The sequence below is a fragment of the Chelonoidis abingdonii genome, chromosome 20 (genome assembly GCF_003597395.2).
Source record: "Chelonoidis abingdonii isolate Lonesome George chromosome 20, CheloAbing_2.0, whole genome shotgun sequence".
NCBI lineage: Eukaryota > Metazoa > Chordata > Testudines > Testudinidae > Chelonoidis > Chelonoidis abingdonii.
The window spans coordinates 12,576,649-12,592,540 of NC_133788.1; the positions used below are offsets into that span (position 1 = coordinate 12,576,649).

Genomic DNA, 15,892 nt, shown 5'->3' on the forward strand with positions numbered 1-15,892 from the left:
TATGCATGCTTACAGCATGGATAGAACCAGTATGCCGCTGACATATACATAGCATGATTCTGTGTACTTGCGTTTCTGCAATGGAGTTTTCTTGAACTCAATTTCTCCTGACTTTTGGATGACTAAAGAACAAATGCTCAGACCCTCACGTTTTGTTTTTGTTTTAGTGGAATACCATTGTTATGTAGAGCAACACTTATTTTGCTTTGTGAAATACTGTTAGGAGGGAGGAAAGTTATGTCTGTACACTCTTATCATTGTAAATTAAAGCAATTAAAATGTCAACAACAGAGCCCTAGGCTAACGCACACATTTGTCTAAGGGCCCCATCTCTGCTGGGGAGTGATTTGTACCAGTGTAGTTAGACAGGCACAAATCTCAGTGTAGATGTGCTGCACCAGTGCAACTTAGTGTGGTTTGAAACTGGAGTAAGCTGCAGCATGGCTTGTCTACACAATGCGTTAGTGCGCATCAGTGGGGCGTGAATTGTAGTGTACACCAGTATGTTGTATGCTAACTGGCCCACATGCACCCTACACTGAAAGCGAACCTACACTAAATGTTCCTTAGTGAGTGCTGAGTCCTGTTTCAAACAGTACTATGTTAACACACACTAGGGAACTTCTAATGCACACCAGCTGGCTCCACACAGGCCAGTTACTGTGTAACATGTTAGTGTGCACTAGAATTTACACCCCACAGATGCAGACTAATACACAGTGTAGACAAGGCCCCAGTATTTATCAGTGCAGTACATTTACACTAGTAGTGGCACTAGTGTAGCTACATTGGCACAAATAGCCTTTAGGTTGGTCTATATTGGGGTACCTCTACACAGGGATAAAAAACCTTCGGCTGGTCCGGGTCAGCTGACTTGAGCTCATGGGGCTCAGACTCTGTAAAACTGCTGTCTAGATGTTCAGGCTTGGGCTGGAGCTCAAGCTGAAGGACCCTGCAGAGATGGAAAGTCCCTATGGTCTATGCAGCAATTTGTAGCCCTGGAGCCGGAGGCCAAGTCAACTGACCCAGGTCAGCTGCAGCCATGCCACGGTCTTTTATCTCTGTGCAGACATATTCTAAGTCTCTTAACTAGGACTTGAAAAATATTCAGTACTATTTTGTTCCATAGATGGTAGCAAGAAAAGAAAGTCTACCAAGAGATGCTGTCTGGTGATTATAGACCACAGAACTCTCCCAGTGTCACATGGAGCACAGGTTCACTTGCTATTAAAGGCCGAGCTGAGTTAATTGTGTTTCCCAGCTGCAAAGGTCTGCAGATACATCCCTCCAGACTCCTGCAGCTGTTTCTTCTATTGCAGGCCAGTGGGAACTTCAGATGATGTTTCCTCTCTTTCTTCCCAAGAGTAAACAGCAGGAACAAAGCTTTGGCATAGTCAGTACTGTCAAGACCAAATCCAGGCTAATGAAGGCACAGATGGCCTAATGGAGAATGTAGCATTAGCAGTATTCTTGTTAAAACCCTAGTATGTGCTAGCTTATTGTAGCTTCATAAAGGACCTGATGTCTGAAACTCTGTGCTGTGCTATAAAAGCTAATCTTTCCCTTATGCCAGAAGTCAACATGTACTGGGAGCGTTCAAAGTTAAAATCAAGAACCAGACAGCAGTCAAAGCAAATCACAAGGAAAGCTCTGAAGTGCTACAGTTTATGGAAGGTGGCTCATTTTAACAGTTTAAAGCATTCCATTATATTCTGTTCTGCTGTTTTCTGCATAGAGAAACATTTACTGGTCTTAACGGGTTTGACATTAGACTGAAGCTTTATTAGGTAATTGCTGCAATGTAAGTGTGTCATCTGAGTGGGATGATTTTATAAGCACTTCATTTAAACCAGCCTTACAGTGTTATTTCACTGCTCTTTGGGAAATTGGTTCTATATCCTGTATTTGGACAGAGAAGAAGAATCTATATCCTTTCTAGCCTTTTATGATACAGGTAATAGGGGACTCTTACTGAACTTTTCTAGTAACCATTAACAAAGAAACTGAGATTTACAGAAGCCTCAGGGAGTTAGGCATCCAAGTCTCATTGACATTCAGTGGGAAGTGGGCAACTAATTCTTAAACCCCTTTGAAAATCCCACACTAATACCCGATTTAGATGAGGTTTGCATGCAAATCTAGCCTCTCTGGAAAGATCAAAAGGATGCAGCAAGTGGTTTAGTTTTCTGGAGTGAGATTTGCAAGTCTCCTCCTATTGATGTTCATGAAAGTTGACTTCAGTGGGAGCAGAGAGTGGCTAGCGTTGGGCATTTCTGAAAAATCTCAGCCCTGGTTGTTAGGGGAATCTTTGTAAAACACATAGAGGGATAACACCATGCAGTTGCGTCATCCTGCGTGTTTTGGCACACCGACTCAGTGAATGAGACCAGCCAGGATTTGCTAAATTCATAACAAAGGGGAATTTTTCAGCTATTTGGAAATTTTGTTTAAATTACAGAAGGAAGGAATTTTTAAGCTGCTTGACCCAATGTAAACATGACTCATACGCAGTTGCTGTGCAGTTTAACTCGGGTAACAATAAGAATGCTCCATGGGGTACACAGTCAGGTTCAGCATGCTCTTTCCAAATAATCACAGGATGCAGTAATGCACGGCTACAGGCACCTACAACTTTTGACATACAGTAGGGCCCCCTCAGAGTGAAGTTTTTCAAATCACAACTTCACTAGAACTGGAATCACCATTTGCCATGAAGCGAAACTCTCACCATAAAGGCCATGCACTGTATTTGAGCTCGCTGCAAGCGAGGTCAGTCACAGATAAATAAAATGATAGGGGAAGATAATCTTTCCCACGCCTGCGGCTGATTAACAATCACGAGAGTGAGCGTCATGATTTTTTAGCAGGTTGATTTCTGACATGAACTGTAATAGAATGCCTTACGTCCCAAGTGCCTCTCATTGCACGGGGTGGCTCTGTACAGCCTGGTTTAGTCTTCCCCTTTTCTCAGGACTCTCTTAGGTTTCCTTATGGTTAACACCACCCCAGCCTAGGGCTGGTTTAATAATATTTGTGGTTCAAAACAAAGTCCTCAAATAAAGTCCATCACCACCACACATAAGTTCATACTCAGCTTTAGCATGCGCAGCCAGTTCTGGAGCAATTTTTCTGTGCCCATTGGCTCTTCACCAAGCAGCCACTCTCAGCCTTCCTAGCTGGAATTCAGCCTTCTCACGCACTAGCCCTCCCACAGCAGCCTCACCAGCCTGAGCTGAGAGAGATCAGTGGGTAGTCAACCTTCCCCTACTATTGACTGCCCCTTTATAAGGCCCATGTGCTTTCCTTTAAGCCCAGTTGGGTAGCAGGTAATCAGTCCCAGGTGCACTGGACTTCTCCCTCCCTCTCGAAGGGACCAGTCATCCTGTGGTCTAAACCGAGCTTTTTTCATAGCCAAGATACATGTGGGCTGGACCAGAAGAGACTCCGCAAATTCAGTAGTAACCTATTGGATAAGAGGTGCCTGTGGAAATGTCAGCTTCCCCCAGCTGTTGTTGAATCTGACCTTGGTGCTTTCTTTTAGAGAAAGATTGGTGTGTCTCATTTCCTTCCACGTCACTTGGGCTCAACTGGACAAACCTTTGTCTGCCCAGTGTGCATCATTCCACAGTTCTTCTGTCACCCCTGGCCTCAACAGACATCTCCCCTTCTGCCTGATCTTGGATCCTAGCCTATCAGCCCTTGATGCTGATGACCATCCAGGACTGCTGCCTGGGTCACTTCACCTAAAACAAACATCCAGGCCTTCCTCATAAATTCCCTTGCCACTTCACTTACCCCTGGTGTCCTCTGCAAGCATCCCTACTGGCCGACAGAACAGCCCCTGGGTTTCCCTCTGAACAACTGGAGTGACCCAGGCTTCCTGCCAGTGGGAGAAGAGGATTTGCAAATCTGAGGGACCCTGCTTGCTGAGGCCCAGCGAGAGGCAGGGGAACCGTGACATGATGAGAGACAGGGATGCATCCAGAAGAGCATTAGGGGCTTGATCTGAAATCTATTGCAACCAATGGGAAAAAAATCCCACTGAGCTTTGAATCAGACCATGAGTTAGGGTGACCAGACAGCAAGTGTGAAAAATCAGGACAGGGTGTGTGTGTGTGGGGAGGGGGGCGCGGAGGGGGGGGGGTTTAATAGGAGCCTATATAAGAAAAAGTCCCAAAAATCAGGACTGTCCTTACCATGCGAAAAGAGAGAGGTGGAACAGGAATTTTCTCTTGTTACAGAAAATGGCAGCCTTCAAACTTGACCGTTTCAGTGTTAACTACAATGTTATATAGATTTCTTTGAGAGAAAATTCCACTGTTCGATACAAGCCCAAGTGATTCCAATACTGGGGTAGCAAATGGATACTGGAAATAGTTGGCGATAACCCTTTGTTTGATGGCTCTGTTTTGGGGTTACTGCAGGAAACTGGCTCACTGCGACCGCCTGATAGAAGTGGATGACATGATGGTGATGGGACGCAAGCCAGATCCCATGTGTGTTTTCACCTACGTACAGTCACTATACAATCACCTGCGCCGCTTTGAATAAACCCACCGGGAAGCTTGAACACAACCCCATACTGAGACGACTCTGGTGTTCTCTCAACAAAAGGAGAGAGGTGTTTTGAGAATAGAGCGCGGCCATTATTGTTCACTCAGAAGCTTGTTATCATCCCTATGCTTGCATTCAGTCATGTCACTGCTTACACGGTTACCAAGCAGGGCCCCAAAGTGTTGATCACAGCAGTGGGCCAGTAACACACAAAGGGAAAGCATAGGGAAAGGCAGAAATCATCATTCTGGTGCTAGCAATAAGTTGTTTTAAATACAGTTGTGTTAAAAGATTGAAGAAAACTAAATTATAAGTCTCCTTAAAGTCAGCTTGGGACACATGTCTCTGTATGGTAAGAGCATCTTTGCTTCCAAGTCATTCTCTCCTACCATAGTTTAAGCCACACAGGATAATGTAGATACATTTTCTACTCCTCTGTCCAGTGTAGCACACAAGAAACAGAAGGAAGTTTACACCAAGACTTTACAAAGGAAGGCAGCCTCTGCTCTAGTGAATACAAGTTATCACTGCCCTCAGAGGTGTTTATTCTGTTGTGTGTGTGCGCACACACAACATAACCGCTGGTGGAGGTTCTTACAAATCAATGGCCCATATGGGGATTGAAACCACAGCACAGGCCTTTGCCACGTAAGCTAAAGGAGTTACACACTTCATTTGCAGCAGTAGTAGGCTATTATCTTTTATCTGCATCAGCCACTAGAAGCAAGGGACACAACGCACTTAGCATCTGAGCTCAAATCCCCATATAGGCTATTACTGTGTAACAAACTCCATCAGCATGTGCTGGAGGGGGGGGGTCAAACCTAAAATCTTTTGCTCAAGCGGTTGGTTGAGGCTTAAATCCTTGCTAAGGAGGCACGGGAGGAGCAGGGCTGTTACTTGTATGCATTTACGTGCACGTCATAACTTCAGTGCTTACAAAGCGGCGAAGATTAACTGCTCAGGAGTCCTATTTAACAGATATAACACAGACAGCAGCAGAGGAAGCTGCCCAGAAATGTGCCTCCATCCCAGCCCTAGGAGCGAACTCCATGACCCATTCCATCCTCGGCCTCCCTGCTGAGGGAGTCTGCTAAGGTGCCACTAAATGATTTGGGAGTTTTGGATCACCTTGGACTATTTCTGATCTCAGTTAACCCTCATTAACCCACAGTAACCCCATTAATTTCAGTGGTGTTATTCGAAATTTACACCTGTGGAAAAAAGATCAGATTCCACCCTCTGGCTTCTGTTCACTAGATCAGCAGCTTTGCTTTTTGCAATGAATGTAAAAAACTCAAGTCCCATCCCCCACAAAACAAACTAATAGAAAGTACAATAGAAAGCCAGGCAAGCAGATTGCTCTTGCTAAAGGATGTTTTTTTACCTGCATCTGTTCCTGTTCCTCACAGATATTTATAAAAATGACTTTGGTTCTGTATTGATGACCATTTATAATAAAATATATGTCAAACTCCTTTTGGCTGAGTGCTTCTGGCTGATTGGAGGATACAGTGGGAAAGAGATTCCCGAGAAGTTTTTTCAAAACGGAAATATATTCAGAATTTAAAGGAAAAACAACACACTGGGACCCATTGTGATCTCAGTCATAGGGCTGTAAATCCAGAGCAACGTTGTTGGCTTCAGGACATGACTGAAATGGCTGGGTCCTACTTCAGTAGGAAGGATGGTATATTTAGTAGGCTACAACTATTTGCATGGTAGAGACTATCACAGCTGCTCACTCTCCAAGTGTTGTGCTCCCTTCTAAGTCGCCTCCTTCATCTACACTGAGATGATCCACTGCAAAAGATAGCAGCCTAGGACTCAGACTGAATTCAAGTCCCTGCTCTGCCACTGACATCCTGTGTCCTGGGCCAAGTCACTCTCAGCCTCAGTTTCTCATCTGTACAACGGGAAAAAACAGCACTGTCCTACTGCCCAGGGGTGTTGAGAGGATAAATATAATAAGATGTGCAGATACTATGGTGATGGGAGCTGTATGTGTAGCTAAGATAGATACAGCTCGGATTCTGTCCCATAGATCTTCCTGCGTCTCCTCAGTTGGCTTCTAGAGCCAGCAACTGCTGCCTGTCCCCCTTCCCCACTTTACAGAAAACTGGCAAGATTTTTTTAAAACGTAAATCTTAGTTGAAACTACAGTTTTTAAGCATGTGCAGCTCAAACGCCAGACCTGCTAAGTATCCCAGGCCAGATCCTCGGCTGGGGTCAGTCACCATGGCACCAAGTCAATGGAGCTACAGAACTTTCCAGTGTTGGAGCTACAGCAATCTGGCCCAACTACGTCACTGCATTTCCCTTCTGCACAATGCACAAGCGTACTATTGAGTCATCGTAGAGGGACAGGAGGCTGGACTGTCACTGCAGGGTTAGGAGCCAGCCCAGGAGGGATAATGATGCTAACACTGATTGCTAAATGTACCATCCCTGGAGAATTTTCACTACTTTGGCCACACTCCTATTCCTGTTGAAGTCAATGAAAAAACTTCTGTTGGTTTCAATGGGAGCAGGATCACACTCTTCCTTATAAGAACTACACTGCCTTAGCAACCACTACAGAACCAGTACGTGTCAACGTCCATGCAACTGTCGAAAAAAATTACTAAGCAGGCTGAGATGGTTCAGGAAGGTCTAGATCTGTTCGTCCAATGGATTGAACTCAGCAAACGAATTTATATGGTCGGGTCATAGTTTGCTGAGTTACAGATCTTCTCCCCCTCACTGTCATGTTGTCTCATCTTATCCAGCCTCTTTTGTTCCAATGTCTGAAGCAGGACCTACAGATACCATACAGAAATAATTACATCACAAGCCTAGGGCTGAGCCCCTCCTGTGCCCACTGCATAGCAATGACCAGGCAATAGCTATGTATTCTCTCACTACAACAACTTTCTAAAGTTTGGTTGTTCTAAATTGTGGGCCAGTGGATAAGCTGGTGTAAATACGGGAAACTCCATTAATTTCCAAGGCGCTGCTCTCAGTTACCCAGACTACATTTGGCCTGAAACTGTGAACAAACCAACATATGGGGATAGGGGGGAGGTCAACAAGCAGAAGAGCTGTTGACTATGTAGTTACAACCCCCCCCCCCACCACCACCACACACATACGTCCCTCATGGTTTTCATAGAGAATCCCTCAAACAGGAAACACACACTGAAGTTTCCTAGTTGCACTTCAGATGTGAAATGCTTTGTAACCCCTTCATACTAAAAAGTGTTGCATCAATTCAATCAGAGAGATGAGCTCAGGCTACACCATTCCAATCTGGGTTTGAACTTCCCCAAAGTTCAGAAGGATTTGGATGGAGAGTTTTCTTCCAATCCAAATAGTTTGGACAGAGTTTTGGATCAGGTACCAAACAACCCAACGTTCAATGGCGTTTGGACTGGGAGTTTGGCTCAGGCCCCATCTCTTGTAGAATATATTATTGCCCAATATAAACAAGGCGGGAGCTCTTGCTTTTCCAGCAGACTGAAAAAGAATAAGGAAAAGCCATTAACTGAATACGTGAACTGACAGTTCAAGCTGGGGAGCATCCTGCTGTTTATAATGCAGATATCCTGTTGCTAATGTCACAGTGGAAGCAAACAATTTGAAAGCCTTTATGCACATCTGAAAAATATAAGGTGCCACTGGCGCCGCATCCCGGTTACCGCTACCCTTCTAGCTTTTACGGAATTGGACAGAGGTTTGGCATACTTTTGCATACTTGTCAGATAACGTTTTGGTGTTCAGAGTTTTAACACTGTCTTGAATGACCAACATCATGATGGAGATTAAATGTATACACACAACTATTGCTCAACAAAACGTGTTCTGAGTAAGAAAGCTCTAAATTTCTATTTCACAGTAATAGTCAGTCTTTTTCCTGTTGAAATGCTATGAGAGAAAACTTGTCTTTAGAGCTGGAACTTACTGTGGTTACAGACCCTTTCTCACAGCACAGCAACAGTATTTTCTCTATTAACATGGTCAGTAGGGCAATACAGTGTAATTCTTACTAGCCATATACCTTGCACCACCCCAGATTCATTCATATAGGCCCCCACTCAAAGGGCTTGCGCTCTGTTGATTTCAATAGGACATAAGCATGGAGTTAGGTGCTTTGCCAAATCAAGGCCAAATGCAAATCTACTGAGGCGCAGAAACCTGAAATGACTTGCCCAAGGTCCTCCAGCAAAACTGAGTTATATTCCTGGCTCTGCTACTTGTATGCCCCAGTTTTCTCATCCGTAAAAACTGGGATAATGATAGTGACCTGGTTTGTACAGGCGGTAGAGATCGATTTTTCAGGGATCAATATATCATGTCTCATCTAGACGTGACTTATCGATCCCCGAACGCGCTCCCGTCGACTCCGGAACTCCACCGGAGCGAGCGGTGGTAGCGGAGTTGACACGGGGAGCCGCGGACGTCAATCCCGTGTGGTGAGGACGTGAGGTAAGTCGGAATAAGATACGCAACTTCAGCTATGGGAATACCGTAGCTGAAGTCGAAGTATCTTACATCGACACCCCCCCCCCAGTGTAGACTAGGACTGAGATACACTGATGAAAAGCATTACTAGACAGTATTTGGTCCTGCCATGAGGGCAGAGGACTGGACTCAATGACCTCTCGAGGTCCCTTTCAGTCCTAGAATCCATGAATTAGAGAGAAGGTATATTCATGAAGCAGTCACAGGACAAACATTGTGCAGCACCAGACTTCCTCTCCTTCACTGTTTCAGACATGGCCACTGACTTTGTCTTTTGCATTTAGCTAGCAGCAAGTAACTATTATCTTACAATTAGGTTATATTCTTGGACATCTGTTTAAAAATAATAAAAATATTAGCGCTCATTATAAAATATGAACCCATTTTCAACTAAATTTACCTTTGTCTGAAGTTCTTTTTTTTTTTTTTAAATCAACATTGGAAGTTTTGAAAGTTTTCAAACCAGCTTTAAAAACACACACACACACACACACACGTACGTATGTTGCACTGGCAACTTTTACTCATTCTTCATTTTGTCTGCTTTCTCAATTTGTTAATAGTATGTGATCTAATTTATAATGAAATATAAAACTAGTTCTGCATGTGTTTGCCCTAAAACTGAAGCCTTTAAGTGACACCTCTGCTGGATTTCTTTATATTATTTTTCTGGCACCACAAATACCTATTCTTAGAAAGGGAGAATAGGAGACCGGCATCTAATGATGAGTATAAGATCTAGAGATGAATATAAGTGGTATATATCAGATTCAATCGCAAATGGCAGTTTTGAAATAGATGGCTCAAGGGTTTTCTAATGTCCTTCTAAAACTTCAGAGCCAGCCCACAATGCATACAAAAGAGCAATCATATTATTCAGTGGCAACTCGAGCCTCCTTGTAAGGCCAGATTGAATGCAAAATAATTTCTAACACTCAACATGTTAATTTTTCCTTTTCAGAGATTTCCTGGATCACACTGCAACTCATTAGGGGGCCCAAGCCTGCAAATCCTCACTTTTGGGAGCAGGGTTTGCAGACTGAGGCCTTCAGTAAATATAGTTATCAAATTGTAGGCTCCTTAGGATAAAGATTTGTCATGTTTTGTTTGGTTGTAAAGCAGAGGTTGGCAACCTTTCAGAAGCGGTGTGCCAAGTCTTCATTTATTCACTCTAATTTAAGGTTTTGCGTGCCAGTCCTACATTTTAACATTTTTAGAAGATCTCTATAAGTCTATAATATATAACTAAACTATTTTTGTATGTAAAGTAAATAAAGGATTTTTAAATGTTTAAGAAGCTTCATTTAAAAGTAAATTAAAATGCAAAGGCCCTCTGACTGGTGGACAGGACCTGGGCAGCGTGAGTGCCACTGAAAATCAGCTTGCGTGCCGCCTTTCACACACGCGCCAACTGCCACAGGTAGCCTACCCCTGTTGTACAGGGTCTGCCACACTTATCTAAACAATACTAGATCAGCTGCATAGTACCAATAACAGTTACTGAACATTTCCCTGCTGTACATCTAAGCATTTGCAGTAGAACACTGACCTCTAATGGCTAGAAATCAGTTCAAGATCACTCTGTGTAGTGCAAATTCAACTATGCAAATCATCTGAACACATTCCCAACCTGCATGTACAGTTTAGAGGATTGTTTGAAATATCTGTAATGATGTTTAAACAGTGATCAATAGTAACTTTAATTATTATATCAGAGACAAAGTAAGGTACACGTGCAGCACCAGGGGGATCTGAATGAATAAAGGAGACACGCCACATTGCCAAAAACGCCAACCTTCAGTGCAGCCAGACCCTCACTATCGTGCCTGCCTCCCATAGCGAGTGCAACAGGCAATACTCAGAAGAACATGGGTTTCACTTTCCATTCCCCCAGACTCTCTCAAACCATACCCCTATGCAATCCTGCTAGTGAGAGGTGAGAAACCCATTACAAGACGTTTGGGAATGCATTCATAAAAGTTGTGTACACACTTCCATTTGGAGTGCTTGAACATTGTAATCTGATCAGTATAGGTTGTGAATATGCATATTCATACAATAAATTTCTATACGTCAATTAGTGTGCAGCCTACAAGGAATCCCCATATCTAGATTTCAAGAACCAATTACCATTGTATCTATTTAAGGGCCCCAAGTGTGTCTCCACAGTAAAAATGCAGGGATAGAACAAGTAAACAAAATTAAAAAAATATTCACCTTCAATAGCTGGATAGGTGCTTCCTCCCTCTGTTCCATCCAGTAGTTATGTGGCGTTTCTAAGGAGAACACTGGCGGTGATGCTGACTGAGAAGATGATGTCCAAGCATAATTACTTCCCCATCCACATAATTTTACTGAATTTCTGAGATGGTTTCCTTCTGCACCATCCAGCTGTGGAGAATACAGAGGTATATAGAACAAATCTCTTTTGCAGCAGGGATTCTGCTTTAGTTGGATATATTTACCCAAATAATATGAACTACATCACTAATCAGATTACAGTGCGCAAGTTCTGCTCTATTTTATTTGTGAAAGCAACAAGATTGCATTGGTTTAAAGCAAGAGCAAAATTTGATCCATTATCTTCTCACCCAGTGATTAACACTTCTGAAATGTATCAAATTCTCATTTGTTTTCCCTGATGAAATCCACTTAAACAGAAATTTAAGAAGCTTCATATTTAGATGTTTTTATTTTTTTTTGCAAGAGAGATAAGATTGAACTTGTAAACAATTATTTAACATTAAAAATGTAGCAAACAAGTTAGGAATGTTGAAGAAACACCAAAAAAGGCAAACATTAGAAAGTGGCTCTCCTTGAAACATTGATCTATATAGCATTCCCTTGTTACGTTGCCCAGTAATAGATAAAATTAGAAACCTTCTAGTAATTGCATGTATTACTTACCAGACCAACTGGCAAGTCCCTATTCTACTGACCCAACCAATACTAGGTATTGTACAAATAAGCTTAACTATGCACAGTATTTTTACTTGCCAATGTATAAAGACGCTGTCTGTAGGTGAACACAATCATTCTGATTTTGCCACAACTGAAAATGATGTGTTTTTGTTTCTGGTCCAGCAGATTCAGGATTTCAAAATAGGTGGCTTATGAGCCAGTATGACTAAGTGAACGAATCTAAACACTAGTCCCCAAACCCACATACAGCTGTGTTGAGTTGTATTTCTAAAAGTCACCACCCTCAACATTTAAACTTCATGATCAGACTTGATGCTTTCCTGTCACTTCCTCAGCTCTCCTGTTTAAGCTTAACATCCTAGTATTTAAAGTTTTATTGTTATTTCTATTTGATAGGCCAGAGTCAACTCCCTTCACATAGCCACTGTTCTAACTATTTATGTCACTGTAGTTTGTCACCTTAGGCGTTGCTTCCTCCTCAGCTGAGCTTTGAAACTAAATGGCCACTAAAGCCATTTTTAGCAATGAATCATACTTAGGCTCTGTGGCAATGAGGAACTTGGACAACATTTACAAAGGCTTTGAATTAGTTACCTATACCAGAGTTGAAGTGGCTGATGCAGCTATAAATGGCAGACCGCTTAAGGTTGAAGATAGAGCTGTAGAAACAGAGAACAGTCGGCCAAGACAACTCACCTGGTGTCCCTTTGATGGCGCAGTTAAGACAGACAGGTCACTGAGGATCAAGAAGTTTTGGCAACTACAGAGTGATTTTAGTGGACACAATTTTGGTCAATGTGCAAACTTCAATCAGTAGTGCATGAGGACAGCCTTGCTGTTTATTGAGACAGTAAAGAGGGTTGTAATGACTTTGGCAATAAAATTATTCTTTAAGTTATGAAGGTGAAAGCCCTGCCTATTCTGGAGGTACCAGTGACTATGTAAAGGAACCATGTTATGGCAGATATGAAGTAATGCATATAACTTTAGAGCTTAATTTTCATAAAATTTGAATAATTCAGCAGAAGTGTTAAATACAGTATACCTTGATGGCCAGTTAAAAGCAACACCTGTTATATGTCTTAACATGGCTCCCAATTCTAGAGGAGTTCCTAATATGCTTTGTATGTCCCCAACCTCGACAGCATGTGCTTTGTATTCAACAAAATCCAGCAGCAAATTATCTGCAAGTCTCAGATTACAGAAATACTTTGATATCGAATGTAAATGGCCAATTCACAGAGAAACATGCACCACTCGGTTGGCCAATGCTTGCTGAGAGCAAGTGAGAGTAGACTGGTACAAGTTTCCTGTACAGTAAAGGAAGCTTCTACAACCAAGTTTCCAATTTTAATTGATGCAATATGGCACTCTCTTGTACTTGGTGACAAATTCAACCAAATGTTAGTGATGAGAACCACAAGAGGAAGGGATGTTCAGATACTATAGGGATAATAGGAGACAGGACAGTACCTTTGTTTTGACATGATCCTTGGCCTAAATTGTCGGGAGTTTAGCTCTAGTTTGACATTTTCTAGCTTGTCCAAGCCTAAATGCCACAACAAGTCTATGCTATAGGATACAGTACGTTAAATGACATTTTATCTACACTGATTTGGTCCTTTCCCCAACTTTTTTTTAATGCTTGTCTTTTTTTAAACTGTATGCACCTCGGACCCAAATTATCTTTAGATTCACTGGTGCAACCCTTGAAGTAATTCTGAAATTACACTAGCGTAAGAGAGAAGTATTTCCCCCACCTCCACTCCCCGGAGGATCCGTGCTCACAGATTAAAAAAATGTCTTCAAATGCCTTAATGATTAACGTACCACCAAAATAAAGAGGTCAGTTGGGATCATTTTTGAAGAACAAGTATTATAATGTCTGAAGTTTATTCTCTCTTTCAGGGACAAAAACCCCCATCTGCCATGCTCAGTGTTCCAGTTTGGCAGGCTGATTACTAAAGCATATATTAAGAACCAACGTATTTATCCATTCATAAATATAAATACTACAAAATATGTTTTAGGGCATTATCTAACCCTTGAAGATGCAGCTCCCTGAGTTCCTATTCCAGACAGAACATCAGAGCAACTTTCAGTGGATGTCCCTCAAGAAGCTGGAAGCAGGGGCTAGTGAAATCTGGGGCCAGATCTCTAGTAAGATTGCAATGGCAAAATAAAGTTACTAGAATACAAACAGAGCATGAAACACTGTAGAAGTTTTGGAAACTTTATTCTGCAATTTCAGAATAGGGCTAGACCTGCAGTCCTTACTCAAGTAAGACCCACTGAATTCAACATAAGCTTTACTTAAGTAAATATTATAAGGGCCCAGTCGTGCTATAATAGAGATGTAAAAGGTTAAATGGTTAACCAGTAAGCATTAGGCTTACCGTTAACTGGACCTTAACCGTTAACCCTGGGGGCTGGCTGTGCTGGGCCAAAGCAGCCCGAGCTGTGTCGGGCTAGCTGACTGGTGCAACCCCAGTCCGGCCGGCTGGTGCAACCCCAGCCTCACAGTCCCAGCCAGGCCCTCAGACCCAGCGGGACCCCTGAACTGGAGTGGCGTCTGTTAACCAATTAAATGATAAAATTTTAACAGTTTAACGGTTCACTTTTTTAACCGATATTTACATCCCTATTATATGCCAGTGATCTGGTCCCAAGTATTCCTTGCCACTTCTAGTGCCTCCCATCAGAAAGGTGGACCAGCATTTTCATAGCAGGAGCCCACAAGGCAGTTTCCTCCTGGCCCAGAAATCAAACTCAAAAGTAAAAATAAAGAAAGAAAGAAAGTTATTTACACAGTTGCTATTCAGCCTGACAGATGCTGTCAGTCAGCATGGAAAGTGCGCTCCCTTCTCCAATTTTTCAGAATATGTGATCTTTCAAGAAAAGCGTGACAGACTCTGCTTTCAATTATACTAGTGTAAGTAAACAGTAACTCTATTGAAGGCACCCAAGCCTTGTCTACACACAGAAGTTGCACATGTTTAAGAATCAGATTACCTAAATCTGTTTTGGAACCAGTGCACTTTTACTTAGACATAAAACTAGTTTATGTGGTTCACACTGCCTCAGGGTAAATTTAGCTATACAAGTCTGGTTTAGATTAAAAGAGAGAGTGTCCATATACAGCTTAAAAGTTTAACTAAAATACATTTAAAACCCAAACCAAACAAAAAACTTTTAGTTGTTTAACACAGCATTGTGTTTAGATGGGGCTTCTTTGGAGTTTAATAGTCAACAAAATAAATCCAGAGATACACACATGTAAACAGCAGAATCTGGCCAAGTGTTTTTACTTTAATTGGTTTTCTGCCTACCAAGATCACCAATTTCAGCTGTGTTAGGAGCCAGCACGTACGCAGTTAGTAATACGGCTCTACTAGCCTTTTCTCTACACCATACAATTTATAAACTTTGAACTAGTGTAATGTCTGGATTACAGGTTTGTCACTTTAAAGAATGAAGATGGAATGATTGCGTTTGCATTTCAAACACCTTTGATAATAAACCATAGGCAGTAAATTCAATTGACATTTGCACTCATTGGGCTTGGCTAGCCAGCTATCCAAACTGTCCTTGTTAGCCTTATAACAGCAGCATCAGGCAGTTTTCCAGACCTTGTTGAGAACATTGACCACTTCTTCATAAATAACAAACACAATTGCTACATCCAAACAGACTCGGCCAAGACGGGGAACTGTTCCTTTGTAAAATCTGTAGGTAGAAGAATTATAAATAAGAAAATGCTTCACAAAAGTAAGAACATATTTTTCGTTTTGGGAATAAAAAGTCAGACGACTTGAACAATGAAGTTTCGAATACAGCTATAAATCTATTCCACAAAGTCAACTTCAACAGCAAGTTGAACTTTTACAGTTTTGCAAATAGTTTCAATAAGTATTCC

The 15,892-nt window shown here is 42.1% G+C and overlaps 2 protein-coding genes across 7 annotated transcripts in view; one reads left to right on the top strand and one right to left on the bottom strand.

The window, feature by feature from the left end:
- SMTNL2 (smoothelin like 2) overlaps positions 1-6,032 on the top strand; it is a 48,973-nt gene extending 42,941 nt beyond the window's left edge. The window contains exon 9 of the mRNA XM_032774459.2: positions 4,425-6,032. Coding sequence (XP_032630350.1) covers positions 4,425-4,551 — 127 coding nt within the window. The 3' untranslated portion in view covers positions 4,552-6,032. The remainder of the gene's footprint in view (positions 1-4,424) is intronic.
- LOC116821346 (tricarboxylate transport protein, mitochondrial-like) overlaps positions 1-15,892 on the bottom strand; it is a 42,832-nt gene that overhangs the window by 19,359 nt on the left and 7,581 nt on the right. For 4 of the 6 annotated variants that reach the window (XM_032774463.2, XM_075073985.1, XM_075073984.1 and 1 more), the window contains one exon: positions 11,718-15,702. In XM_032774463.2, coding sequence (XP_032630354.1) covers positions 15,588-15,702 — 115 coding nt within the window. In that variant the 3' untranslated portion in view covers positions 11,718-15,587. Of the gene's footprint in view, positions 1-11,271; positions 11,446-11,717; positions 15,703-15,892 lie in introns of those variants that run through there. The other 2 variants (XM_075073983.1, XM_075073986.1) reach the window with 2 other exon arrangements.